At 45.2% G+C, this 27,184-nt stretch overlaps 1 protein-coding gene across 7 annotated transcripts in view; it reads right to left on the reverse strand.

The window, feature by feature from the left end:
* Window positions 1–27,184, reverse strand: part of FCHO1 (FCH and mu domain containing endocytic adaptor 1) — a 507,107-nt gene that overhangs the window by 200,357 nt on the left and 279,566 nt on the right. For all 7 annotated transcript variants that reach the window (XM_082267054.1, XM_082267048.1, XM_082267051.1 and 4 more), the window contains 2 exons: window positions 1,573–1,669; window positions 1,379–1,423 (listed from right to left, as the gene is read on the reverse strand). In XM_082267054.1, the coding sequence (XP_082123180.1) occupies window positions 1,379–1,423; window positions 1,573–1,669 (142 nt within the window). The remainder of the gene's footprint in view (window positions 1–1,378; window positions 1,424–1,572; window positions 1,670–27,184) is intronic.

Consider the following 27,184-nt stretch of genomic DNA (forward strand, 5'->3'; position numbering starts at 1 on the left):
GTCATTTTTATTGTTTTTTTTTTTTAACTAGTAAAGGTGGCGATCTGCGATTTTTTTTGCGGGACTGCGACTTTGCGGTGGACAGATCGGACCCCTGACTGACATTTTTGACACTTTTGGGGGTACCAGTGACATTACTACAGTAATCAGTGCTATAAATATGCACTGTTACTGTAAAAATGACACTGGCAGGTAAGAGGTTAACTTTACTGGTGATCAAGGGGTTAAGTATGTCCCTAGGGGCATGATTCTAACTGTGGGGGGGGGGGGGGGGGCGTGGCTTGTGATGTAATCACAGAGACATACAATCCTACATAGCAGGATCGCATAGCCTCTGTAATTACTTTAGTGAGAATGACAGACGGCTGTGTTTACATCAGCCTTCTGTCTTTCTCCCTCTCCTGCGGGAGATTGCGAGTGGCCGGCAGCCATCGGAGCCGCCAGTCACACTCGCTGGCCCTACAGGGAACGAGCGGGGGCGGGAGCTTGCCCCCGGCGGTGCGCGCTCGCCCCCTACAGGCTCCTGGGCGAGCGACGTACCCCTACGTCACTTTGCCTGTAAGCGGCTGAGTGCCGCAGTAAATAGTCGTTAGGCGGTCAGCAAGTGATTTAAAAACCAGGGACACAAAGGAGTCCAGGACCGCTGAATTGCATCTATGGATAGCTGGGATCCAGACGGCACAGAACCCCTCTTCGCTGAAGTGGGGGGGGGCTGACGGCCAATAGGACCGCTGCGACTCGGGCCTAGACCCGGTCGTATGCGGCCTGGTGAGACGTTTAACTTGTGGGGCCAGTCCCCGTCCGGTGGGACTATGTCGCGGCCGACCTAGCAGGAAGCTGGGGTCTTCGCGCGTGAGCTGGCCGGCTGGGGTGACCACTGGATCTAAATATCCAGCTCGTCGCCCAGATCCGGCTTAGTTGCTTGTAGATCTCACAGGAAACAAATCCGGGAAAAAGCTAACTAGAAAAAACTATCTAGAAATTTTTTTTTTTTTTGCCAGGACCAGAGATCCCAGCAAGGAACTAGGTCCTTACTTCTGACTAGGCAGATTAAAAATGACATCCAATAGCAGGGTATACCCCATGGGAGTGACCATAGGCATAGCCAGAATTTTTTTCTGCCTAGTGTCCTACTCCTGTAGGGGGCAGTATAACCCCACTGATATGAAGATCCGAGACTGCATCTTTCACAGAACGATAAAGTGTGTTTTTAGAGTAAAATAGATTATATCTTGTTTCAGTAAAACTAAAATAAAAAACCATGGTGGCTTTGCCTTTAACTATCATGTGTCCATCTTATTTCCTTTATTATCAAAACTAAATACCTCCAGTGTTTGCAATATTATTTGTTGCTTACATATTTTGAACTTTCACATACCTTCTAAAGATGTGGGAAAACGGAAGCCTTCAAACTCCACAGCCTCTGAAATTAAATCAAAGAAAGGAAAAAGACTAAGATATGGACATAAGATATGGACAGACTGTCAAGTATCACTTACATCCATTTTGCAAACTTTCAGACAATGCTTAGTTCTGCATTTTACACTGCCACGGTAAGCAGAGTTTTCTCACCAGGACGCTCTGTGCCTGTTCCATTGCTTTCTGCAAACTTCCTGATCAGCTTGTCTATGGCTACATTTTCCATGTTGTGCTTAAACTCTTCTTGAACCTAAGGAAACATAGAAATAACACATAGAAAAGAGTAACCATACTAGTTTTAAATAACTACCGCTTGAGAAAAGACCAAGCCAACCAAAAGATCCTTGTAGGTTCTAATGAACACTAAATGATCTCAACTGTTTTTGCTGGTAGGCTGCCATTCCCCACTTCATTCTGAAAACGCCAGCTTCCTTTCTCTCCGAGTCAAATTATGGTTTTTAAGACTTTGGGATTTGGCTCTGTCAGGGAAGGTAATGTAAATTTTGGTTTAGTCTATGAGGCTTGTGCATCCCATAAACTAAACTTGGTACTTGTTTCGACTGTTCGAAAGCTGTACATTAACCTTTTTTGCTGCCAGAGCCATTTTTGCAAATGTTTAAAACATTTTAGGCCTGAAGATTACATAAAACCCCCACACATTACAGGTGCATCTCATAAAATTAGAATATCATCAAAAAGTTTATCTTTTTCAGTAATTCAAATCAAAAACAAACTCATATTTTATATAGATGCATTACACACAGTGATATATTTAAAAGCATTTCTGCTAGCGAAAACCCAAAATTCAGTATCTCAGAAAATTTGAATATTACATTACAATTTGAAGGCATACTAGATGTGGACTGCAACCAGAGCAGCGTGTTGGAGGAGGAGCAGTGAGCAGTGAGAGAGCAGGCAAGCAGGGAGCTGCAGCGGGAGACACCGAGGGACACACGTGAACAGAAGCCGTGTGCAGGGAAACCGCTGAGGGGGTAGTGTGACTAAGACGTAGACCGGGACAGTCCAGCGGTAGGGGCAGCCGAAGGACGGACTCACTGATAGGAGGAGAGAGGCTAGGGGCACTGCGAGTGGAGGGCGGCTGGACGGCTGATCAGGCAGGGGGGACTACACAGTGAACTGAGAGCTGATCTGCTCTGTTCTAATCAGGGAGGCTGCGGGGGAGGATCCAGGGTGAAGAGCGAACGGCACAACTGTGAGAGAGAAAGCAAGGGACCGGGAGCTGAGGAGTCGGGAGAGACCAACAGCATACCCCACTAGCTGGCTGTCTGGAAGAGCAGTCGAGGCGAGACCAGGAAGTGAAAGAGGACGGAGGCGGGAGCAGTGTAGAAGACTGACCGACTGAGGAAGGAATCGCTGACAAGCACCGCGCGGGTTACAGGAGCACAGTAATACATACTTGGTAAGTAAAGACTGTGACTGTGATTGAAGACTGACTGAGGGTGTAGAGTAGTACCTGAGTGTAAGCGAGTAAATGAGTGTCAGCGAGTGCCCGAGGGTCACGAGTACCTGAGTGTCAGCGAGTACCTGAGCGTTAGCGAGTAACTGAGCGCCAGCGAGTGCCTGAGCGTCGCGAGAGCCTGATTGTCGCGAGTGCCTGAGTCTGAGTACCTGAGTGTCAGCGAGTACCTGAGTGTCGCCGAGTGCTTGAGTGTGAGAAAGTAAAGTTAGGAAGCCAAAAAACAGCTACACAGGACAGACTTAAATTTATGAACCCCCATTAGAGTAGATAGTGGGTTCAATGCCCAGCGGGTGTGGAGATGTGACTTGGTGCACATCTTGTGGCATGTATACGTTTCTCGATCATGCGATCGAGGGCGAATACAGCTGCATAAAATGTAAGTAAGTTGCTAACCTGGAAGCTCAGGTTCTGAATCTAGGGAAGCAACTGGCAACACTGAGAAGAATCTCCATACTGAAGGAGAGCTGGAAACGTACCCATCAAGTGCAGGCAGGGGCCTGCACAGAGGAGGGTGGAGATACAAGGGTACAAGCATCAGAGCAGAGTAGTTGGGTGACAGTTAGTAAGGGTAGAAGGGAACAAGGCAAGGAGGCTGGTCCTAGGCTGGAGCATCCCAATAAATACGCCCTGTTGCATGATGTTGGGGAAACCAGTCAGGGACCAGCATTGCTAGAGCGAAGCAACGCCCCTAGCTGCCAGGGGAAGAACTCCTTGAGTGAGGGCGGGAGCAAGGGAAAGGAAATACAGGTTCTGGTGGTAGGGGACTCAATTATTAGAAGAGCAGAGAGGGCAATCTGTAAAAAAAAAAACAAGTGTCGAACCGTCTGTTACCGGGTTCAGCGCATCACGGATCTGGTGGACAGATTATTGGGTGGGGCTGGGGAAGACCCAGCCGTCATGGTACACGTGGTTACCAATAACAAAGTCAGAAGGAGACGGAGAGTCCTAAAAAAAGATTTCAGGGACTTAGGAGCTAAATTGAGGAGTAGGGCCTCCAAGGTAATATTTTCAGAAATACTACCTGTACCTCGAGCCACGCCAGAGAGGCAGCGGGAGATTAGGGAGGTAAATAAGTGGCTAAGAAGCTGTTGTAGTAAAGAGGGTTTCGGGTTCCTGGAGAACTGGGCCAACTTCTCAATCGGCTACCGTCTCTTTATTAGGGAAGGACTGCACCTAAATGGGGAGGGTGCAGCCGTAATGGGTGAGAAGATGGCCAACAAGTTAAAGGGGCTTTAAACTAGGTGATGGGGGGGGGGGGGGACGTACAGATGTAGAATTAGCCGCGGGGAGCAAGTTTCAGCGGGCACAAATGGAGACATTAGCGGTAGGGTGTTCAGAGTTCCTAAACCCAAGGTGGGCATGGGGAAAAATCGCAAGAGCAGCCTAAAAACATCAAACGAGGATATAGTATGAAACCAGACAAAATGATGAGGTTTGTATAGCAATGCTAGAAGCCTGGCCAACAAGATGGAAGAGCTGGAGCTGCTAATGTATGAGGAGAACTTCGATTTTGTGGGGATCTCAGAGACTTGGTTTGACAGCTCTCATGTCTGGCTGGCGACCATTCAGGGGTACTCCCTTTATCGCAGAGATAGAGAAAGTAAAAAAGAGGTAGGGGTATGTCTGTATATTAAGAACAGTGCACAGGTAAATATGAGGGACAATATTAATAATGAAGCTAAAAAAGGGTAGAATCCCTATGGGTAGAACTTCAAAGGGAAGGCACTTTGGGGAAAGTAATATTGGGTGTATGCTATAGGCCTCAAAACCAGAGGGAGGAGGGGGTAGCGGACCTCCTTTCACAGCTTGGAATGGCAGCAAGGATGGGAAATGTAATTATAATGGGGGACTTTAATTATCCAGATATAGACTGGGCAGAAGGAACCGCGCATTCATCCAAGGCTCGGCAGTTCCTAAATGTTTTGCAGGACAATTTCATGGGTCAGATGGCGAATGCACCGACAAGAAACAATGCGGTACTACACCTACTGATTACCAACAATACAGACCTGATAACGGATATAGAAATATGGGGCAACTTAGGAAACAGTGACCATAGGTCAATTCGTTTCAGTATAAATCATCATAGGAAACACAAGGGTAATATAAGGACACTCAATTTCAAAAGAGCCAACTTCCCAAAACTGTGCTCTTTGCTAGACAATATATAATGGGATAGAACCCAGGGAACAAAGAACATGGAGGAAAAATGGGAGTGCTTCCTTGGGAAATCAAGGCGGCTAAAATAAAACATGAGAGATCTAGCGGAAAAGAGTAAAAAAAAAAAACAAGAAATTCTTTAAGTCTGCCACAGAGGACAGAGAAAAAGCGAAAGTGCTCAATAATTTCTTCTCTTCAGTCTTCACAAAAGAATTGGAGGGCTACACTAACCCAGCTTGTAATGTTAAATTAAATAATATACCTCAGGAAGCACCCCCATGGTCAACAGAAGATAGACTTAGAACTAAACTAGAGAAACTTAACATAAATAAATCACCGGTACTGGATGGCTTGCATCCAAGGGTTCTTAAAGAACTCAAGCCAGGTGATAGCCAGGCCATTATTCTTGATCTTTACGGATAGTCTACAGATGGGTATGATGCCAGCTGATTGGAAAAAAGCCAACGTGGTACAAATATTTAAAAAAGGGCCGAGATACATCCCGGGTAACTATAAACCGGTCAGCCTAACATCAGTAGTCTGCAAGATTTTGGAGGGGATGTTAAGGGATATACAAGACTTTAGTAATGGAAACTGTATTTTTAGTAGTAATCAGCATGGATTCATGAAAAATCGTTCTTGCCAGACCAATCTATTAACCTTCTACGATGAAGTTGAGTTGCCATCTAGATAAAGGAAGCCCTGTAGATGTGGTGTATCTGGACTTTGCAAAGGCATTTGACACCGTTCCCCACAAATGCTTACTGTACAAACTAAGGTATATAGGTATGGACCATAGGGTGAATGCCTTGATAGAGATCTGGCTCAGGGGCGAGTCCAGAGGGTGGTTATAAATGGGGAGTACTCGGATTGGACGGGTGTGGAAAGTGGGGTCCCCCAAGGATCTGTCCTGGGACCAATCCTGTTTAATTTATTCATAAATGATCTAGAGGAGGGGATATCTAGCACAATCTCGGTATTTGCGGATGATACTAAACTAAGCAGGGCAATAACTTCTATACAGGACGTGGTAACCATAGAAGCAGACCTGAACAAAATAATGGGGTGGGCAACTACATAGCAGTCGAGGTTTAATGTTGAAAAATGTAAGGTAATGCACTTGGGCTTAAAAACACGAATGCAAGCTACTCGCTAGGGGGGGGAACCTCTGGGTGAATCTAAGATAGGGTCCTGGGGGTCCTAGTGGACAACAGGCTTGGCAGTGGCATGCAATGCCAGGCTGTTGCAAGGAAAGCCAACAGAATACTGGCATGTATAAAAAAGGGGATTCACTCCAGAAATAAAGAGATTATTCTCCCACTTTACAGGACTCTGGTCCGGCCACATCGGCAGTATCCCGTCAAGTTCTGGGCCCGGCCTCAGAAAGGATGTGATGGAACTGGAGAGGGTCCAGAGAAGGGAAACAATTAGGGGAACGGAGGATCTCAGCTATGAGGAAAGACTGCAAGCATTGAACCTATTCTCTCTGGAGAAGAGACGCTTAAGAGGGGATATGATATCAATGTAAAAAATACTGTACTGGTGACCTTAGCATAAGGAACAAACTTTTCAGAATTTTTGAAATTCCTGGTAGAGGGGTGTGCTGACTTTTCCAGTCCGTGATGATTTTGGGGGCCATGTCATCTGCTGGTGTTAGTACACTGCGTGTTATCAAGTCCAAAGTCTGTGCAGCCCTAATGGCTCCTGCTGCTGCCTCAGCCAATGAGGTGGGAGAGACCCAGTAGAGCTGAGGCTCCCATACACAGCTTTGGAGAAAGATCAGGCTCAGCAAAGTATTGGGGGGGGGGGGGGGCAGGTAAAAAACCTTAAGCCTTTACAACCACTTTAAGTATTGAAGCTGCTATTGACATGAAATTGTCACCACATGGTTACATAGTTTGTGAGGTTGAAAAAAGACATCAGTCCATCCAGTTCAACCTATGATGTGTGTGTGCTTGCTGTTAACCATACATTGTATACCCCTCTATGTTGTGGTCTTTAAGGTGCCCATCTAGTAGTTTTTTTAAACTATTGATGCTCCCTGCTGATATGACTGCTTGCGGAAGAGAATTCCACATCCTTACTGCTCCGACAGTGAAGAACCCCTTGCGTAATTTAAGGTTAAACCGTTTTTCTTGTAGTTTTAGTGAGTGGCCACGTATCTTATTGTATTCCCTTTCTCTAAAAAGTTTGTTCCTTATGCTAGGGTCGCCAGTACAGTATTTGTACATTGATATCATATCCCCCCTCAATCGTCTCTTCTCCAGAGAGAATAAGTTCAATGCTTGTAGTCTTTCCTCATAGCTGATGTTCTCCATTCCCCTAACTATTTTTGTTGCCCTTCTCTGGACTCTCTCCAGTTCCAGCACATCCTTCCTGAGGACCGGTACCCAGAACTGGACAGCATACTCCAGATGTGGCCGGACCAGAGTCTTGTAGATTGGGAGAATAATCTCTTTATTTCTGGAGTGAATCCTCTTTTTTATACATGCCAGTATTCTGTTGGCTTTGCTTGCAGCGGCTTGGCATTGCATGCCACTGCCAAGCCTGTTGTCCACCAGTGCCCCCAGGTCCTTTTCCATCGTAGACTCACCCAGAGGATTCCCCCCTAGTGAGTAGCTTGCTTTCGTGTTTCTGACGCCCAAGTGCATTACTTTACATTTTTCAACATTAAACCTCATCTGCCATGTAGTTGCCCACCCGATTATTTTGTTCAGGTCCGCTTGTAAGGTTTCCACATCCTGCATAGAAGATATTGGCATGCTGAGTTTAGTATCATCAGCAAATACTGAGATTGTACTAGATATCCCCTCCTCTAGATCATTTATGAATAAATTAAACAGGATTGGACCCAGGACAGAGCCTTGGGGGACCCCACTTTCCACATCCGCCCAATCCGAGTACTCCCCACCCTCTGTACTCTCCCCTGGAGCCAGTTCTCTATCCAGGTACTCACCCTATGGTCCATACCTACCTTCCTTAGTTTGTGCAGTAAGCGTTTGTGGGGAACGGTGACAAAAGGCCTTTGCAAAGTCCAGATACACCACATCCACAGGCTTCCCTTTATCTAGGTGGCAGCTCACTTCATCGTAGAAGGTTAATAGATTGGTTTGGCAAGAACGATTTTTCATGAATCCATGCTGATTACTACTACTAATACTGTTTTCATTACTAAAGTCTTGTATGTGGTCCCTTAACATCCCCTCCAAAATCTTGCAGACTACTGATGTTAGGCTGACCGGCCTATAGTTACCCGGGATATATCTCGGCCCTTTTTAAATATTGGTACCACGTTGTCTTTTTTCCAATCAGCTGGCACCATACCCGTCTGTAGACTATCCTTAAAGATCAAGAATAATGGTCTGGCAATCACCTGGCTGAGTTCTTTAAGAACCCTCAGGTGCAAGCCATCCGGTCCCGGTGATTTATTTATGTTAAGGTTCTCTAGTTTAGTTCTAAGTCTATCTTCTGTTAGCCATGGCGGTACTTCCTGAGGTGTATTATTTAGTTTAGCATTACAAGCTGGGTTAGTGTAGCCCCCCAATTCTTTTGTGAAGACTGAAGAGAAGAAATTTGACACTTCCGCCTTTTCTCTGTCCTCTGTGGCCAAATTTCCTTTGTCGTCTTTTAGGGGGCCAATGTGTTCTGGTCTCACTTTCTTACTGTTTATATACTTAAATAATTTCTTGGGGTTCTTTTTACTCTCTTCCGCTATATGTCTCTCGTGTTCTATTTTAGCCATCTTGATTTCGTCTTTACATTTCTTATTACACTCTCTGTAATGCTTGAATGTTGCCAATGACCCCACAGCCTTGTATTTTTTGAAGGCCTTTTCTTTAGTATTAATATGCATTTTTATGTTGGAGTTTAGCCACCCAGGGTTTAGTTTTGCTCTTTTAAATGTATTTCCCTTTGGAATGCACTGGCCAAACCCTTTGTTTAGTATGCTCTTAAAGCACTCCCATTTTTCCTCCATGTTCTTTGTTCCCAGGGTTCTATCCCATTTGATATTTTCTAGCAGAAAGCGCAGTTTTGGGAAATTGGCTCTTTTGAAATTCAGTGTCCTTATATTACCCTTGTGTTTCCTATTACTGTAATTAATACTGAAACTTATTGACCTATGGTCACTGTTTCCCAAGTTGCCCCGTATCTCTATATCCGTGAGCAGGTCTGTATTTTTGGTAATCAGTAGGTCAAGTACAGCATTGTTTCTTGTCGGTGCATTCACCATCTGACCCATGAAATTGTCCTGCATAACATTTGGGAACTGCAGAGTCTTGGCTGAATGCGCGGTTCCCTCTGCCCAGTCTATATCTGGATAATTAAAGTCCCTCATTATAATGACATTTCCCATCCTTGCTGCCAATCCTATCTGTAAAAGGAGGTCCGCCTCCCCCTCCTCCCTCTGGATGGGGGGCCTATAGCATACGCCCAATATTACCTTCCCTATAGTGCCTTCCCTTTTAAGTTCTACCCATAGGGATTCTGCCTCGTCCATAGCTCCATTATTAATATCATCCTTCATATTTACCTGTACACTATTCTTAATATACAGACATACCCCTCCCCCTTTTTTACCTTCTCTATCCCTGCGATAAAGGGAATACCCCTGAATGGTCGCCATCCAATCATGAGAGCTGTCAAACCAAGTCTCTGTTATCCCCACAAAATCTAAGTCCTCCTCAAACATCAGCAGCTCCAGCTCTCCCATCTTGTTGGACAGGTAACAGGTCAGTAACAATCCATGCAATCCCTACATACAAATAAACCAAAACAAATAAGTTCAGAAATTAAGTTACGTGTATTAAAATGGCATTTAAAGCCAAGACACCAGCTGAAATCTATCAGTAATTAGAAAGCAATCCTGCCCCTTGTCAGTGCAAATAATATCAGCTGTCAAAACGATTGCGGTAGCCAAACAGTATGTTGTTTACCGGGCGCTCGAGTTCGGCACATCGCGGATCGGGTAGAAAGATTATTGGGCGGGGCTGGGGAGGTCCCAGCTGTCATGGTGCATGTGGGCACCAACGACCAAGTAAGAGGAAGGTGGAGGATCCTAAAGAACGATTTCAGGGACTTAGGGAATAGATTGAGGAATAGGACCTCCAAGGTGGTTTTCTCTGAAATACTGCCTGTCCCTCAAGCCACAACAGAGAGGCAGAAGGAGATTAGGGAACTTATCAAGTGGTTGAGGAACTGGTGTAGGAAGGAGGGGTTCGGGTTCCTGGAGAACTGGGCTGACTTCTCAGTCGGCTACCGGCTCTTTAGTAATGTCGGGCTGCACCTTAATGGGGACGGTACAGCTCTTTTGGAGAGAAAGATGGCCAAAAAGTTGGAGGGGCTTTTAAACTAGGCGGAGAGGGGAGGGCCCAGTGGTAGAGTCAGTTAGGAGGGAGCTAAGAACAGAGAGTATTATTGGGGGAGGTAGCCACAGCAGGTCCGTAGCGTCTAAAATTGGGGGGCTGTTCGGACAAACCACAGACCGTACAGAAATAAAATTATGCACTATGCAATATCGACTTCAACTTATCCAAGGGTATTTTGTGTATCGGAAGGACAGGGAAGGAAAGAGGGGGGGGGGGATGTCTCTATGTCAAGAATAATGTAAGGTTGGTGGAGAGGACTGACATAATGGGAGGGAGGAGTACGGAGTTAGAATCTGTGTGGGTAGAACTCCGTAGGGAAGATGATAAGGGGAAAGTAATTGTGGGGGTTTGCTATAGGCCACCCAACCAAAGGGAGGAGGTAGAGTAGGAATTTATGGCACTGTTGGGTAACCTGGCAAAGCTGGGACCAGTCATCATATTAGGGGACTTCAACTATCCCGACATTTACTGGGAAGAGGGGACTGCACACTCACTAAAGAACCGCCTTTTCATTGAAACCTTACAGGACAACTACATGTCTCAGATGGTGGATTCTCCTACTAGAATGAATGCAGTGTTGGATCTATTAATTACTAATGACCCAGACCTAATCTCAGATGTAGGAGTCTGGGACAACTTGGGTTCTAGCGATCACAGGTCGATCACATTTAGTGTAAATCACAACATAGCAAGGCATGAGGGCTACATAAGAACCCTAAACTTCAGAAGGGCAAACTTTCCCAAACTGTGCTCAATGATAGAGGAAATAAACTGGGACAATACCCTAGGATCACTGACCAGGGAGGAAAAATGGGATTTCTTTAGGAATATATTAAACAAATGCATCTCACAATGCATTCATATGGGAAATACATTTAAAAGAGCCAAAGTCAAACCTGGCTGGCTTAGCCATAACGTAAAGAAACTTATTAGAGAAAAAATAATGGCCTTCAAGAAACATAAATTGGAGGGTACATTATTGGCTTTAAAGCAATACAAGGAATTAAATAAGAAATGTAAATACGAAATCAAAATGACTAAAATCAACTTCAAGAGACAAATAGCGGAAGAACCCTAAGAAATTCTTTAACTATATCAACAGCAAAAAAACAAGGTCAGAGAATGTTGCACACATAATTAACAATGATGGGAGGATGGTTACAGTGGTTACGGAAAAGGCAACTGTGCTTAATGCTTTCTTCTCCTCTTACAGTCTTTACACAGGAAAAAGGAGGGGTACACACTGACCATGACTGTATGGTTAGCAGTACTTCACAGGACTTGCCGCTATGGCTAACAGAGGGTGAAATCAGGGAAAGGATGGATAAAATTAACACAAGTAAATCACCATGCCCGGATGGTGTTCATTCGAGAGTACTTAAAGAACTCAGTAAGGTTATATCTAGACCACTGTTCCTGATCTTTGCTGACAGTATTATGACAGGAACTGTACCAGGTGACTGGAGGAAAACTAACATTATACCAATATTCAAAAAAGGGCAGAGGCATATCCCGGGTAATTACAGTGGGTACGGAAAGTATTCAGACCCCCTTAAATTTTTCACTCTTTGTTATATTGCAGCCATTTGCTAAAATCATTTAAGTTCATTCTTCTTCCTCATGAATGTACACATAGCACCCCATACTGACAGAAAAACACAGAATTGATGACATTGTTGCAGATTTATTAAAAAAGAAAAACTGAAATATCACATGGTCCTAAGTATTCAGACCCTTTGCTGTGACACTCATATATTTAACTCAGGTGCTTTCCATTTCTTCTGATCATCCTTGAGATGGTTCTACACCTTCATTTGAGTCCAGCTGTGTTTGATTATACTGATTGGACTTGATTAGGAAAGCCATACACCTGTCTATACAAGACCTTCCAGATCACAATGCATGTCAGAGGAAATGAGAATCATGAGGTCAAAGGAACTGTCTGAAGAGCTCAGAGACAGAATTGTGGCAAGGCACAGATCTGGCCAAGGTTACAAAAAGATTTCTGCTGCACTTAAGGTTCCTAAGAGCACAGTGGCCTCCATAATCCTCAAATGGAAGACGTTTGGGACGACCAGAACCCTTCCTAGAGCTGGCCGTCCGGCCAAACTGAGCTATCGGGGGAGAAGAGCCTTGGTAAGAGAGGTAAAGAAGAACCCAAAGATCACTGTGGCTGAGCTCCAGAGATGCAGTCAGGAGATGGGAGAAAGTTGTAGAAAGTCAACCATCACTGCAGCCCTCCACCAGTCGGGGCTTTATGGCAGAGTGGCCCGACGGAAGCCTCTCCTCAGTGTAAGACACATGAAAGCCCACATGGAGTTTGCTAAAAAAACACCTGAAGGACTCCAAGATGGTGAGAAATAAGATTCTCTGGTCTGATGAGACCAAAATAGAACTTTTCGGCCTTAATTCTAAGCGGTATGTGTGGAGAAAATCAGGCACTGCTCATCACCTGTCCAATACAGTCCCAACAGTGAAGCATGGTGGTGGCAGCATCATGCTGTGGGGGTGTTTTTCAGCTGCAGGGACAGGACGACTGGTTGCAATCGAGGGAAAGATGAATGCGGCCAAGTACAGGGATATCCTGGACAAAAACCTTCTCCAGAGTGCTCTGGACCTCAGACTGGGCCGAAGGTTTACCTTCCAACAAGACAATGACCTTAAGCACACAGCTAAAATAAGGAAGGAGTGGCTTCACAACAACTCCGTGACTGTTCTTGAATGGCCCAGCCAGAGCCCTGACTTAAACCCAATTGAGCATCTCTGGAGAGACCTAAAAATGGCTGTCCACCAACGTTTACCATCCAACCTGACAGAACTGGAGAGGATCTGCAAGGAGGAATGGCAGAGGATCCCCAAATCCAGGTGTGAAAGACTTGTTGCATCTTTCCCAAAAAGACTCCTGGCTGTATTAGATCAAAAGGGGGCTTCTACTAAATACTGAGCAAAGGGTCTGAATACTTAGGACCATGTGATATTTCAGTTTTTCTTTTTTAATAAATCTGCAACAATGTCAACAATTCTGTGTTTTTCTGTCAGTATGGGGTGCTATGTGTACATTCATGAGGAAGAAGAATGAACTTAAATGATTTTAGCAAATGGCTGCAATATAACAAAGAGTGAAAAATTTAAGGGGGTCTGAATACTTTCCGTACCCACTGTATAGGCCAGTCAGCCTGACGTCAATAGTATGTAAACTTCTGGAGCGAATGATAAGGGACTATATCCAAGAGTTTGCTAAAATCAATAATCTCATCAGCAGTAATCAGTACGGGTTTACAAAGGGGTGTTCCTGTCAAACCAATCTGTTAACATTCTACGAGGAGGTTAGCTGTGAGTTAGACAGTGGGAGACCTGTGGATGTGGTGTATCTGGATTTTGCTAAGGCATTTGATACAGTTCCCCACAAATGGTTGATTTATAAATTAAGGTCCACAGGCATCGACCACAAGGTTTGCTCTTGGATACGGAAGTGGTTAAAGGGGCATGTCCAAAGGGTGGTAGTAAATAATGCATACTCAGACTGGTCTGAGGTGGTAAGTGGGGTCCCCCCAAGGCTCAGTTCTGGGTCCAATTTATTGATAAATAGCATTGAGGACAGGACTCAGTAGCTCGTTCTCAGTTTTTGAAGATGACACAAAAGTGAGCAGGGCAATAACCTAATGAAGGCAATGAAACCAAAATTGAAGTCTTTGGATGTCATAATACACAATTTGGAGGTCAAATGACAATGCATATCACCCCAAAAACTCCATACTGAACTTATTAGTTTTAGTTTATTTGTGTGTATGGATTGCATGGGTTTTTACTGACATGTGGTGAAATTATTATGTCAATAGCGCCTTTAGAAATATATTTATCTAGAAAAATGGTGTTTAATACTTATTTTACCTGCTGTATATCCGAGAAACATGAGCAACACAAGATTAAATGTGGTGTGATTTCGCAACGCGCAACTTTCAACTTTATCAATACATGACTTCGGAGAAAACGTAACTCAAATTACCATTGCTGGTCCAGTGGATAGCTATAGATCCAGGAAAGCATCAACCATTAACCTTTTAATTGATTACTATTAAGTGGTAGTAGGGTCCACTAACCACTTGGACCACATGTTGTCATCCTTGGCAAGACAAGCAGGGTTAGTAGAAGTATCTCTTTAGAGTGGAAGATTATGGTTTATTGTTTCCAGAAGAAAATGGAAGGGGTAGTACACTTCCTATGTAAGGTGATGGTCTTTCTGGCATAAAAGAGAAGGAGACTGCCCAAGCCTTTTTCCGCCCTAGTAAGAATAAGATTATCAACTAGACCTGATGGCGACGGAGCACGGTGACAGAGAGAAATTTCTGAAGCGCTGGTTTTACTGGAATGAATTCACATTTACAGCGGAATATCGAGATCTATTGATCTGAGGGTACCGCTGGCATTGGGCCGTACTGTCCCCCTCCCCCCCCCCCCACTCCTTTTCCTTTCCTGCTTTTTCCAGCCATTTTTTCACTTCCCCTTTGATGTCCTCTTTTGCTCTCTTTGTCTTTCCTGCCTCCAATCTGCTGTGTCCTTGGATGTCGCGGATTGGATCTCCCTCTTCACTTTTCTATTTAATTTCTAGACCTCTTCTCTAGGCATGTTTCTACACGTCTCTGTTCGTTACTTATCCCGGAGAGATTACATGTACTGTTCCCCTCTGGGGCCGCTGGGATACCTGATGACTGTCTGGGTGACTTCCCCTGCGCACCTGCTACCGGCCAGGTGATAGATGCCGGAAGGTGCTGGGAGCTGCCCTACCACTGTCAATAACCCATTATCCTTTGCTTTGCCCTATGCATTTCTCCATAGCGCGATCTCAGAGGAGTACCTCTTTATAGAACGTTACCTTACGATATCCATGTTGTCATCCCAGTCTCTTGTCGGCATGTAGACTTGCATATTTTTGTATTTAAATGTTGCCTAGGTTTTTCACTCTTGTCTGATATCGTTCATTGCATTTCTCTGTTTGAATTGTGACATGCCTTCTTTGTCTCTTCAATAAACGAATTTAATAAAAAAAAGATTATCAACTAGACCCAATAAGCAAAAATACAATAGCTAGGGAAACTGGGGGTCAATGTAAAGGCAGTAATGATGACCAGAACCCAGTGGCAGCGGGACAAGTCCAGAAGATATGGGGACTGATCACACCAGCATTCCAAGGAGTGGGATAGATTCGTATGAAGTCTAGAGGAGGTAAAATAAGCTTTGAACACTATTTTAAAGTGGATTAATCTGTCAAGGAAGGAAACTAATGTCTGGAATGGGAGGTCCCAGATGGTGTCTCAATCATCATTATCCAGATGTTGGACACCATGCTACCACTTGACCTTAAGGGATCCCAAGGGAGATCGGGAAACTGATGTCAGATGGGCATAGATGTGAGAAGTTAGTATAATCTGTACCTGTTCAAGCTCTGACTGTGACAGCCAGAGGGAGCCCAGTGGGAATTGGCTACTGAAGGTGTGGGAGAGCTGCATGTAAATGACTTGATGTGTGAGGAATACATTGCAATCGGTGGATAAGTGTGCTAGGGGGCCGTAAAGTACCTTAAAACACTACTTAATATTGTATTCGGCCCACACAGCTGAATCTGGTAACGATATACAGTATAAATGAGGCAGGGAGGGATTCCTCCAGAGAGGTGTGTTGGGCGACACTGCATTATCAGGGTAGTTTTCACATGCCAGTCCTGCCTTCCTGGCTCTGACTGTTGTAAATATACATGGGGTTAGAAAATACGCAGCCTTTAGAACATCAAAATAGGAGCTTGCAGGGTGTCTGGGATCCAACAATTGCTGCCTCAAGCATAGTTGAGGAGTTGGCAGGATCTGGGGAAAGTCACCAGGAGGCTGTAACCAGTTGGGTGGCCAAGAAATACTGGTGGCAGTCAGGGAGAGCTCTGTGAAGAGGATCTTATAGGTGTGGTGAATTTGTATCTTGGGGAGTAAGGGCCTCATAGAAAAGTTGATACAGGCGGGAAAATAAAGATTTTGAGATCCAAAAAGGGGAATGGCAAAAAAGATATATTAGGTGCGTTTAGGTAGGATTTTCATTTTGATCAAATTTATCCACCCTCAACAGGCAAAGCGGCAGTGCCCTATGTTGACGCCTTGTATCATTTATTACTGGGTTAAGAATGAGGGGAAAATAGTCGGGGGCCTGACGGGAAATCCAAACCCCCAAGATACTTGAATTCCTTCACCCATTGCAGTGGAAGATATGGAGGGGCTGCGAGATCTATTGGAAATAGTAAGGACTTAGTCCGGGATACCTTGAGCCCTGTAAAAGTAGAATAGGAGTTCAATATATTAGCAATGCTCCGTTTTAGGGAGGGGCCAGCATCATTCAAGAATAATAACAGGGCTTTAGTGTATAGGGCTAACCTCTGTTCCAGCCAGCCAGTGCCTTTAATGTTTGGAGAAGTACAAAGCACCTCGGCCACTGGTTCTATCGCGATGGCAAACCTGGGCCAGAGAGAATGGGCAGCACTGAGGAGTACCTCTGTGCAAAGAGGAGGATAACCCCCCCCCCCCCCAAACCAAACAAAAGGAAGTTAAGACATCTATACAACCAGTCAAAAACAGCAAGGAAAATCCCATCCTCCTAAGAACCCCCCATAGAAAAGGCCAATCGGCAGTGTCAAAGGCCTTCTTTATGTCTAGAGAGGCCACCACCCTGGAGCCCTGATTGGAGGGGGGTGCGTGTATATTCGTGAATAACCTGCAAAGGTTTATATCTGTGGATTTATGGGCCATAAATCTGGTCTGATCCAGATCAATCACTGTTGGGAGCAATTTCTGCAATCACCATGTGAGGAGCTTAGTATTTTAAAAATCATTATTAAGCAAAGCAATGGGTCTATACAAGGCACATAAACAAGGATACTTGGGAGACTTGTAAACCAGGATAATATGGGCATGGCTCAGAGTCAGAGGGAGTGCCCTCTGCCAGAGAGTGTGAGTATAGGTAAGCCAGTATGGGGTCTATTAGGGCGCGCTGGACTTTATAAAAATCAATGGGAAGACCATCAGGGCCTGGTGCCCGTCCTGAAGGAAAGAAGTGAATGACTGTAGTGACCTCATCTGCAGTAAAGGAGAGCACCAGGGAAGAACGCTCAGTATCTGTAAGCCACCACAAGGCCACCTTATCTAAGAAGGAGCTAGGGATTTAGGGCAAAAATCAGCAGGTAATGTGGAGGTATAGAGAGTATGATAATATCTCCAAAAAAAGCCTCCAGGATGTCTTCACGGGTAGAGGTGTTACACCCATTAGGGAGCATTATCTCAGGGATGGTGGTAATGGGCTGATTATGTTGTCCTTGTCTCCTTGCTCAAAGTTTGCTTAGTGTAATACTGAGCGAGATGTGTAGGCACAGCCAAATGCAGGTGGAGTTCCCGTTGGGAGGCTTGTAGGTGAATAAAATTGGTGTTGCTAGGGGGCGCATGCGCGGCGCAGAGCTGGACGGGTGCTAGAGGCGCAGCTCAGTCGGAGAGGAGAGAGATCGGCGGGATCCCCGGGGCCATTCTAGCTCACATCAACCCGAAATTTTCAGCACCCCCGTGGGAATACCTTGTGCATGCCGTCAGCAAAGAAAAAGAACCGGGGGGGGGGTCCGCCAAAGCACTCCCTGACGACTTATCTGCTGGGCACCAAGGAGATCACCAAGATGCCTCAAGATGGCGCCCAGGCCCTCCCATCCCCACAAGCAGAGACAGTTCAACCACCCTCTTCTCCCAGCACTCAATCCGGGACTCGTGAGTACTCTTGTGGGGTTACAAAGGCAGACTTGGATGCAGGGTTTGCTGCCATTTATGAGAAGCTTGCAGACAAATTTCAGTCTGAAATTCACAAATCAACTAATACATTAACACAGGAGATTGCTGCTTTAGGGGGCCGCACAGACCTATTAGAAACCAAGCATGATGAACTTTCTATCGCCCATAACGACCTTAGAAAGGACTTTGAGCTGCTATCAGATAATTATAGTTCATTACAAACGCAGGTGGAAGATTTGGACAATAGGAATCGCAGGAATAACATGCGCCTTAGAGGCATTCCGGAATTGGTCACAGATCTGATCCCTGCGGTTTCCAAGCTCTTCACTGACCTGCTGCCTGACAAGCAGGAGTCCGATTTCACCTGTGACAGGATTCACAGAGCCTTGCGTCCCAAACCACCTCCTGATAAGCCTCCAAGAGACATCATCTTGTGCCTTAAGGACTTCCTGATCAAGGAGGACATCTTGCGGGCCTCCAGAAATACTCCTAATATCTTAATGGAGGGCACGCGGATTCAGATTTATCCTGTCATATCTCAGGCTACACTTGAAAGGCGCCGCAAAATGAAAGAGGTAACCTCTGTGCTTCAGGCAGCCCGAATCCGGTATAGATGGGGTTTCCCCTTTAAGCTATCTGTCCCTCATAATGGCACTGTTTATGTGGTCTATAACCTAGCAGAAGGAAAGGAACTTCTCTGTAAACTGGGCCTCCTGGAAGCTGCCCCTGATGCTCGCCCGCAGATCACTCCTAGGCCTTCGCCCTCCTGGTCCACCCCAGCAACCAGAAGAGATCAGCGTAGATGGCGCAATCCCTTCAGGGATGGTGAATTCTGAGGAAGCCTGCAGTGGATGGAAAACTTTTTTGGTGCTACATTAGAGTTTACATGCTTGTGCCATTTGATCCATAGACGCTGGTGTGCCCTTGCCCCTGGGTGGTCGCTCCCTCCTCATGGGGCGGCTGTGCGGGGGCGACTGTGCCCGCCGGCATGTCTGCACTGATACTCTGATGTGTTATTTTCTCTGACGCATATATTTGAAGTTGATTGTTTGCCTTTCTCTCTCCTCTCCCGTTGGTTTGTCCCCTATGTGCTGTTTTGCGAGGATTCGTGCACCCAGGTTGTGGAGGGTCCCCTCGGACCTTCCGCGCCTCTGGGGCCCGGGTCCCCGCACACGGCTATTGGACGGTTATGTCCATTGGGCGGTAATTTTTTGGATGGGTTCTCTTTTTCTGCCCATCTCCAAGAAGTATTTTCAGGTTCAATACACTCGGTTGATCTTTTCATGTATAGTCAGTAGTTGTTTTAGAAGAAATTCATGTGAAAACAGAAAGTCATTTTTTCAGGTCCTTTTACGTATCATGCAGGTACTTTGGTCAATATACACTTCTGTAACCCTCAATTTGGGGCTGTTTTCACGCTCCATTGTGGCTGGGAATCAGCCCCTATTTGGATCGGGGCCTTGTTCCTGTGTATCCCAGGTGTTTCCTGTGTGGGTTCAATCAAGACCAGTTCTGGTTCTTTTTTCTCTTCATCCAAATTCCAACCTTCAGCTGCTTCAGATTGAGAGTAGTCCTCCTTATATTGATCATGGGGATTAAGATTTTGTCACATAATGTCCAAGGGTTCAATTCCCCTAACAAGAGGCATAAGGCCTTCAAACAATATAAAAGATTAGGTGCGGATATAATCCTATTACAGGAAACACACTTTGCGACAGATAGACACGCAAATTTTTTTGACAAATCCTTTAGGCAATTTAAATGGTCCTCATTCCAGAATAAGACAAGAGGTGTTGCCATCTTCATTCGAAATAATATCATATTCGATATTTCCTCCACATATAGTGACCCAGAAAGCAGATTTCTGATTATTAAGGGTAGCATTGCTGGCAAATCGATTACTATTGCTTCTCTATATGCCCCTAATGACACGCATGCCTCATTTTTTAGACACTTTTTCGATGTGCTAGGCAGGTTTGAGTCCCCCCATATGGTGGTAGGAGGGGATTTCAATCTTGCAGCTCATCCCTCATTAGATAGGAGTAACATTACAGCCTCATCTAAAGCCTTTCCGAAAAGCCTGACCCGTGCTCTCAGTGATATGCAACTGATAGATGCCTGGCGTGCGCACAATGTCGGAGTGAAAAGTTATACATTTTATTCTCACCCTCACAATAGCTCTGCCAGGCTTGACTATATTTTTTGTACACCGGTTTGGTTGGCAAATTCTTCTGATGCGCGGATCCATGTCTGCCCATGGTCCGATCATCAAATAGTAATGTTTGAAACTGGAGGAGTGGGACTGGGCGGCACAACGTATAATTGGAGATTAAATGATTCACTGCTGAATGATCCTGAGTTAGTTGCCCAGATCTCAGCTTCACTGGTGGATTATTTTCAAATAAATGATGATGGTATTTCACCTATACCCATTGTTTGGACGGCACACAAAGCGGTCATTAGGGGTAAATTGATTGCACTAGCCTCAGCCAGGAATAAGTCTAGATTGTCTGACATTAAATCCCTCACGAAAGAATTAGATCAATTATATAACCAACATAATCCCCCTCCTCTATACTTATGGACCAGGATTTACACTAAAAGAAAGTCACTGGATGACATCCTCTCCAGTAATACGGACAAGGCTCTTAGGTGGTCCAAAGCCAAGTTTATCCTTCACAGCAATTTTCCATCTACTATGTTTGCTAAAAAATTGACTCAGACAACTAAACCCACTCACGTATACAAGCTTAGAAGGCCTGATGGAAGGGTTGTTTCGCACCCTAAAGAAGTTTTGGATATCTTTACAAACTTCTATAAAGATAGTACCTTCTACGCTGCCCTTAAACGAGTTTCATCCCTGGATTGATGGGTTACCTGTCCCGACCCTGTCGGCTACACAAAAAGATGTGTTGGAAGCCCCTTGTACGGTTGATGAGGTTTTGGATATGATCAAATTACTCAAATTGTCCACCGCTCCCGGCCCTGATGGATTTTCCTCCTCTTATTATAAATCCTTTGCCCCAATTCTGGCCCCTAGATTAACTAAGCTATTTAACCACATCCTTCAGGGTGGTAGTTTCCCAGAGGAAATGCTCCTTGCTAACATGTCCCTCATTCCGAAACCCGATAAAGATCATTCTCTCCCTCAAAACTATAGACCCATCTCGGTCATGAATAACGACCTTAAACTATTTGGCCGACTCCTAGCTAACAGATTGTCCACTATTATTCATAAATTTATTCATCCTGATCAGACAGGTTTTATCCCAGGGAGACAGCTCTCAGACAACATTAGATTGGTCGCAAACATTATCCATGATGCTAATCTTAGCAAATCCCCTACCTGCCTTGTGAGTTTAGATATTCACAAGGCTTTTGACAGCGTTCGCTGGCCCTATCTAGAACATCTTCTGCCTAAGTACGGTCTGGGTGACAGGTTCATTCACGGTTTCAAAGCTTTGTATGAGTCCCCGCAGACAAGAGTTCGCCTCCCTGGGTGTAACTCCAACTTTTTTCATTTGCAAAGGGGCACGAGGCAAGGTTGTCCGCTCTCCCCCCTTCTGTTTGCCCTTGCGATCGAACCTTTGGCAACTGCCATTAGGAAAAATGTTCATATTGCGGGGTACCACAGAGGGGGGGAAGAATTTAAACTTAGTATGTATGCGGACGATGTTTTATTGTTCCTGTCCAAACCTCATGTTTCATTGCCTCATTTGCTGATTGAGTTGGAGAAATTTCGCTCCATGTCAGGTCTAGGGGTGAACCTCTCTAAATGCTCTCTTATGCCCATTAATTTGCCTAACTGGATGCAGACCTCCATTAGGGAGAGTTTTTCATTGACCTGGTGTACGAGATCATTTCGTTACTTATGGGTTCAAATCACTCCTCATTATGAATCACTTTTCATCTCGAATTTCCCTCCAATGTTTAAGAAACTAGGCTTGTTGTTAAAGACGTGGTCCTCGTACCACATTTCGTTCCTAGGCAGGGTGATGGCTACGAAGATGATTATTGTACCAAAGGTCTTGTTTTTTAACAGGGCCCTCCCGGTTAATGTTCCTGGGTCCCATGTCGTCTCTTTTCAGCGGGAGATCTCTAGATTTATTTGGAATGGCAAAAGATCTAGATATAATAGCCATATTCTCTACACCCCCCAGTCCCTGGGTGGTCTGGGTATCCCAGACTTATGGTCCTATTACCTCTCAGCCAAACTCATACAAATTGCACAGTGGAATGCAGAATCCGTTAGTATCCCTTGGCTCTCCTTTGAACAGGCCTCAGTCGCCCCGTGCTCTCTCTCGGCTGTTCTCTGGAGTGGTTCACACCCGGTCAACTACAGCTCATTTGCGAACAAAATAATCAACCATTTATACCGGTTACGGTTAAAACTGAAGACCCCCCTCAATCTAATGTCTCAAGTCTCTCCCCTGACGTCCTTTTTGGGACATATTGGTTCCCATTCACTCCCGCTGAGCAGAGATGACTTATCTCCATGGATAACCAGAGGCCTGGTGAACTTTCAGAAACTCTCAGTGGGTAACATTTTTTGTACCTTTGAACAACTGGTAGACCTGCATAAACTCCCCAGTTCTGAAAGGGACCACTATACCATGTTGAGAGCATTTTTTCAATCACAAGGCCCTCTTTCACTGAACCCCCCATTTACGGTTTTTGAGAACATATGTTCCTCCTCATCCAGAAATAGAGGACTGATATCTTTATTATACTCACATCTAGTTACCCTCACCCTCCCGGATAAACACAAATATATGATTAAGTGGGAGCAAGACCTTAACTGTGTTTTCTCTATCCCTGAGTGGCATCATATGATATCCAACATGCGCAAATGCTCACGGTCTAGTGCATGCAGGGAGACTCCTCTTAAGCTCTTTACCAGATGGTATTTGACCCCCTCCCTGGTTCACAACTTCTACGGCTCAGTTTCCCCTCACTGTTACAGGGGCTGTCCGGAGGAGGGTAACCTACTCCACCTCTTCTGGAGCTGCAATTTCCTGCGGCCCATTTGGGACCAGGCACAGAGGCTTGTATCCAAACTGGCAGGTACATCGGTTTCTCTCTCCCCTAAGGTGTGTCTACTTTTTGTGAAAGTCCCAGGTGTTCCCAAATCTACCTCCAATCTGATCCACACATTGATGTGCTCCATTCACTGGATGATTGCCCTTAACTGGCGATCAGATACCCTATTGTGGCCTCAGGTACTCTCCAGAATGGAATGCATCAAGTTAACAGAAAGAATCTTTCATTCCCTACATGGCTCAATGAGGACTTTCCATGCTAAATGGGATCCTTGGGATGTATGTGTATAGGCTTTATTATGCTTCAAGAGATTTATAGTGTGCTTTATATGAAGGTATTGACCCTATGCTGGCAACGGTCTATTTGATATGCTTTTATCCTATGACCAATGTTCTTTCGATAATTGCAATTTTCTCGTTTTCTATATGCAATGTATATTTTTGTAAGATATTAGATGGTTGACCTGTGTTAATTTTTTTTATGACTTTCTAATAAAATCTTTTGTAAACAAAAAAAAAAAAATTGGTGTTGCTAGGGTCAGAGTTATATATCTCAGTTTGATCAGCCACTGACGAGATCTGATTTGATTTCAGCAATAGAGAAAATGTGTTGCCCCCTGGTGTAGGCCTTAAAAGCATCCCTGGTGACAGCAGGAGAAAACGAACCCCCCCATCAATATCCCAATATTCTGTTAATTAGAGTGGCACACTTTCAGTCAACACGGGGTGAGAAACCCAATGAGAGGGAAGCCGCCAAAAGCGGGCATTTCGGGAGGCTGGGGTACGAAGGACAATGATCAGACAGGTCACTAGGCAGGTAGAAGGCCTTCAAGACATCAGCCAGTAGGGTGAAGTTCATGAAGGCAAGATATATGGGGGAGGTTTTGATGAGAGGTGGAGAAACAGGTATATGAATGAGAAGAGGGGTGCTTCCACCTTCAGGCCTTCGTGAGTTCTGCACAGAGATCCCGGGAAAACGGTTTGGGTAGTATAGACCCGTCTAGATCCGGGGATAAAATAGTGTTGAAATCACCATTAATAATTTGGTGGGGCAATAGGGGACAATCCTGTCCTGACCCCTCTAGCAAAGTTTGAGTACATGGCATAGTACACCTTTTAAACCCATAGCTTTTTCTAAGCCAATAATTTGTTGCCCATAAGATGCATTTGTTGTAGTAGTAATAATATGTGGGGAGTGTGGGACTTCAAATATTGGAAAAGCAAGGCCTGCTTAAATTTGGAGTTTAGTCCACGGATGTTCCACGTAAGGACACTACACACTTCGGAGTTTAAAGGCGCCATAAGTAGAACAGACTAGATTCATGGCATGATAAGAGAGGGAAGCAAGACTGGGCGATCATATGAGCAGCAAAGTAGTTGCACATCAACACAAGATAAAAAACGAAAACAAGAAAAAAAGCAATACAAATTTCCATGCACAAAAGCGCATACCCTGCCCGTGCCAGCTTCTCTCCCATAACAACTAGGAGAGCAGGCAGCTGGTGGGTATACCCAGAACAACAAAAATAACTTGTCATAGCCAAAGGCCACATTAGTAAGGAGTCCTGAAGAACGTGGCAGTAAAGGTTGTGGAGGCTCGGACGAGACAGACAGGTTGCAGACCACTAGGTAGATCCAGGGAACATCAGATATAAGGAAGGTTCGAGTACATCACTATGATAGTCAGACAACCAGGTGCAAGGCATTAGGCAGAAGTGGGGTGTCAGAGCTCCTGGGCAAAGAGGCTCAATAGGTGCAAATCAACTAAAACAACAAAGTCAACTGAACACAAACAGTTTTTTGCAGAAAGAAGTAGAACCAGTAAAAGCTGGCATACTTGCTGGAATATTTGTGCGAGCCAGTGAAGTGAGTCCAGCTAGTCTGAAGCCACTGCAGCATTATCAAACAAGCGAACATGATCTCCATCCACCACCAGGAGTTTGCTGGGGAAAAGAAGACTATATTTGACACCTTTGTCACTGAGGCATTTGCAAATCTCTGTAAAGGACCGCCGGTGTTGCTGGACCTCCAGAGATTAATCTGGAAAAAATAGAAGTTTGGCATTCTCGAAGATCAGATGACCTTTAGTGCGAGCTGCAGCCAGGAAGCAGTCCCTGTCCTGTTAATGGAGGGGGCGAAGTAGGAATGGACGCAGCGGAGCCCCAGGGATTAGTGGTGTGGGGGCTACCCTTTCAACTGCAAACATAGGTGGCAGGTCTGTGAGGCCAAAGAGCTTTGTGAGCAGTTTCTCCACAAACATTGCCATTCTGGTTACCGCCACCTTTTCCGGAAGACAGAGAATGCGGATGTTTTTTCTTCTCAGTCGTTTCTTGGTGTCAATGGCTTTCTCCTGCAAAGCTTTAACTTGGAACTGGAGAGCATGAAGGTCTCTGAAATTGGAACATGCCATGTCATCCAGCCCAGAGACCCGATCCTCCATCTCAGTAACCCGGGAGCAAAACTTGCCCAAGTCATGCCTAATAAGGCTGGTGTCGGTGGCAAGAAAAATGGGATTTTTGACTTACCGTAAAATCCATTATTCTGATGTTCATTGACGGACACAGCTCCTTATCTTCTTGACCACTGGATCATACTGCCCCCTACAGGAGTAGGACACTAGTCAGGAAAAAGCTAGACTATGCCTATGGGGGAGACCCAGGGGGTATATTCCCACTCTCAGCTATAAGCACTCCGTTTTGTTACAAGCAGTGTCAGAAGATAGCCAACTCCATAGAGGGGTGGGTGCTGTGTCAGTCAATGAACATCATAGAAATCGATTTTACAGTAAGTCAAAAATCCCATTTTCTCTTTCGTTCATTGACAGACACTGCTCCTTATCTTCTTGACCATTGGGACGTCCCAAAGCAGTGTCAAACATGAGGGGTGGGAACAGCAAGAAAAAATTCCCAAGGCTAAACATAGCCAACCAGGTAACATGGAGCTCAACCATAAACAACTGGAGCTCACCTGAAAACAACAATACACCCTCAAAGAGGACCAGGTCCTCTAAACAGCAGCCTGCAAAAAACCTTGCAGCAAAAAGAAACATCCGCAGATGCCAACACATCCTTCTTATAAACCTTTGTGAAAGTCCTGACGCCTAATGACGGAAGGCCCAGGAGGCACCAAGCGCCAGAGTAGAGTGCGCAAGGAAAGGAGGAACCTGACCCTTAATTGAATAGGTCTGAATCACTGTCTGTCTGATCCATCTGGAAATGGTCGCAACAGAAGCAGCCAACCCTTTTCAAGGTCCATCCGTGAGTACAAATAGGGAGTCTGACTTCTGAAAAGACTCGTAGCTGCCAGGTACACCCCAATTGCCTGAATCACATTCAGGGAATGCAAGGCAATTACTTTAGGATGTTTAGGCCTGGGACATAGGGAAGGCAACACAATGTCTTTATTTAAATGGAAATTGGAAGCCTTAGGAAGGAACAACGGACAGGGACAAAGAACCACCTTATCTCTGAGCCACCAGGTAAGGTGAACGACAAGACAATGCCACCAGCTCTGACACCCTTCACGCAGAAGTAATAGCCACCAAAAAGGCCACCTTCTGGGACAACGTAAGCAGGGGAACCTCCCGAAGACTTTCGAAAGGAGGTTTCTGAAGAACTGACAGCACCAACTTGAGGTCCCATGGCGGCAATGGAGACCGCACTGATTTTCTAGCCTTTAGAAGTGTAGGAATCACCAATTCAGACAAACCTCTATCCTTCAGCACCTGGCTTTCAACAGCCAAGCCAAAGCCAGTGACTGTGTAAAGCAGGATGGAAAATTGTCCCTTGGAAAAGCAGATCTTCCCTGAGAGGAAGTTTCCAAGGAGCACCAGCGACCAGCCGTACCAGATCGGCGTACCAAGACCGTTGAGGCCAGTCTAGAGCCAATAGAATGACCGGAATCCCATCTGCCTCG

Source organism: Pelophylax lessonae, assembly GCF_965119305.1.
Source record: "Pelophylax lessonae genome assembly, chromosome: 1".
NCBI classification, from domain to species: Eukaryota; Metazoa; Chordata; class Amphibia; order Anura; family Ranidae; genus Pelophylax; species Pelophylax lessonae.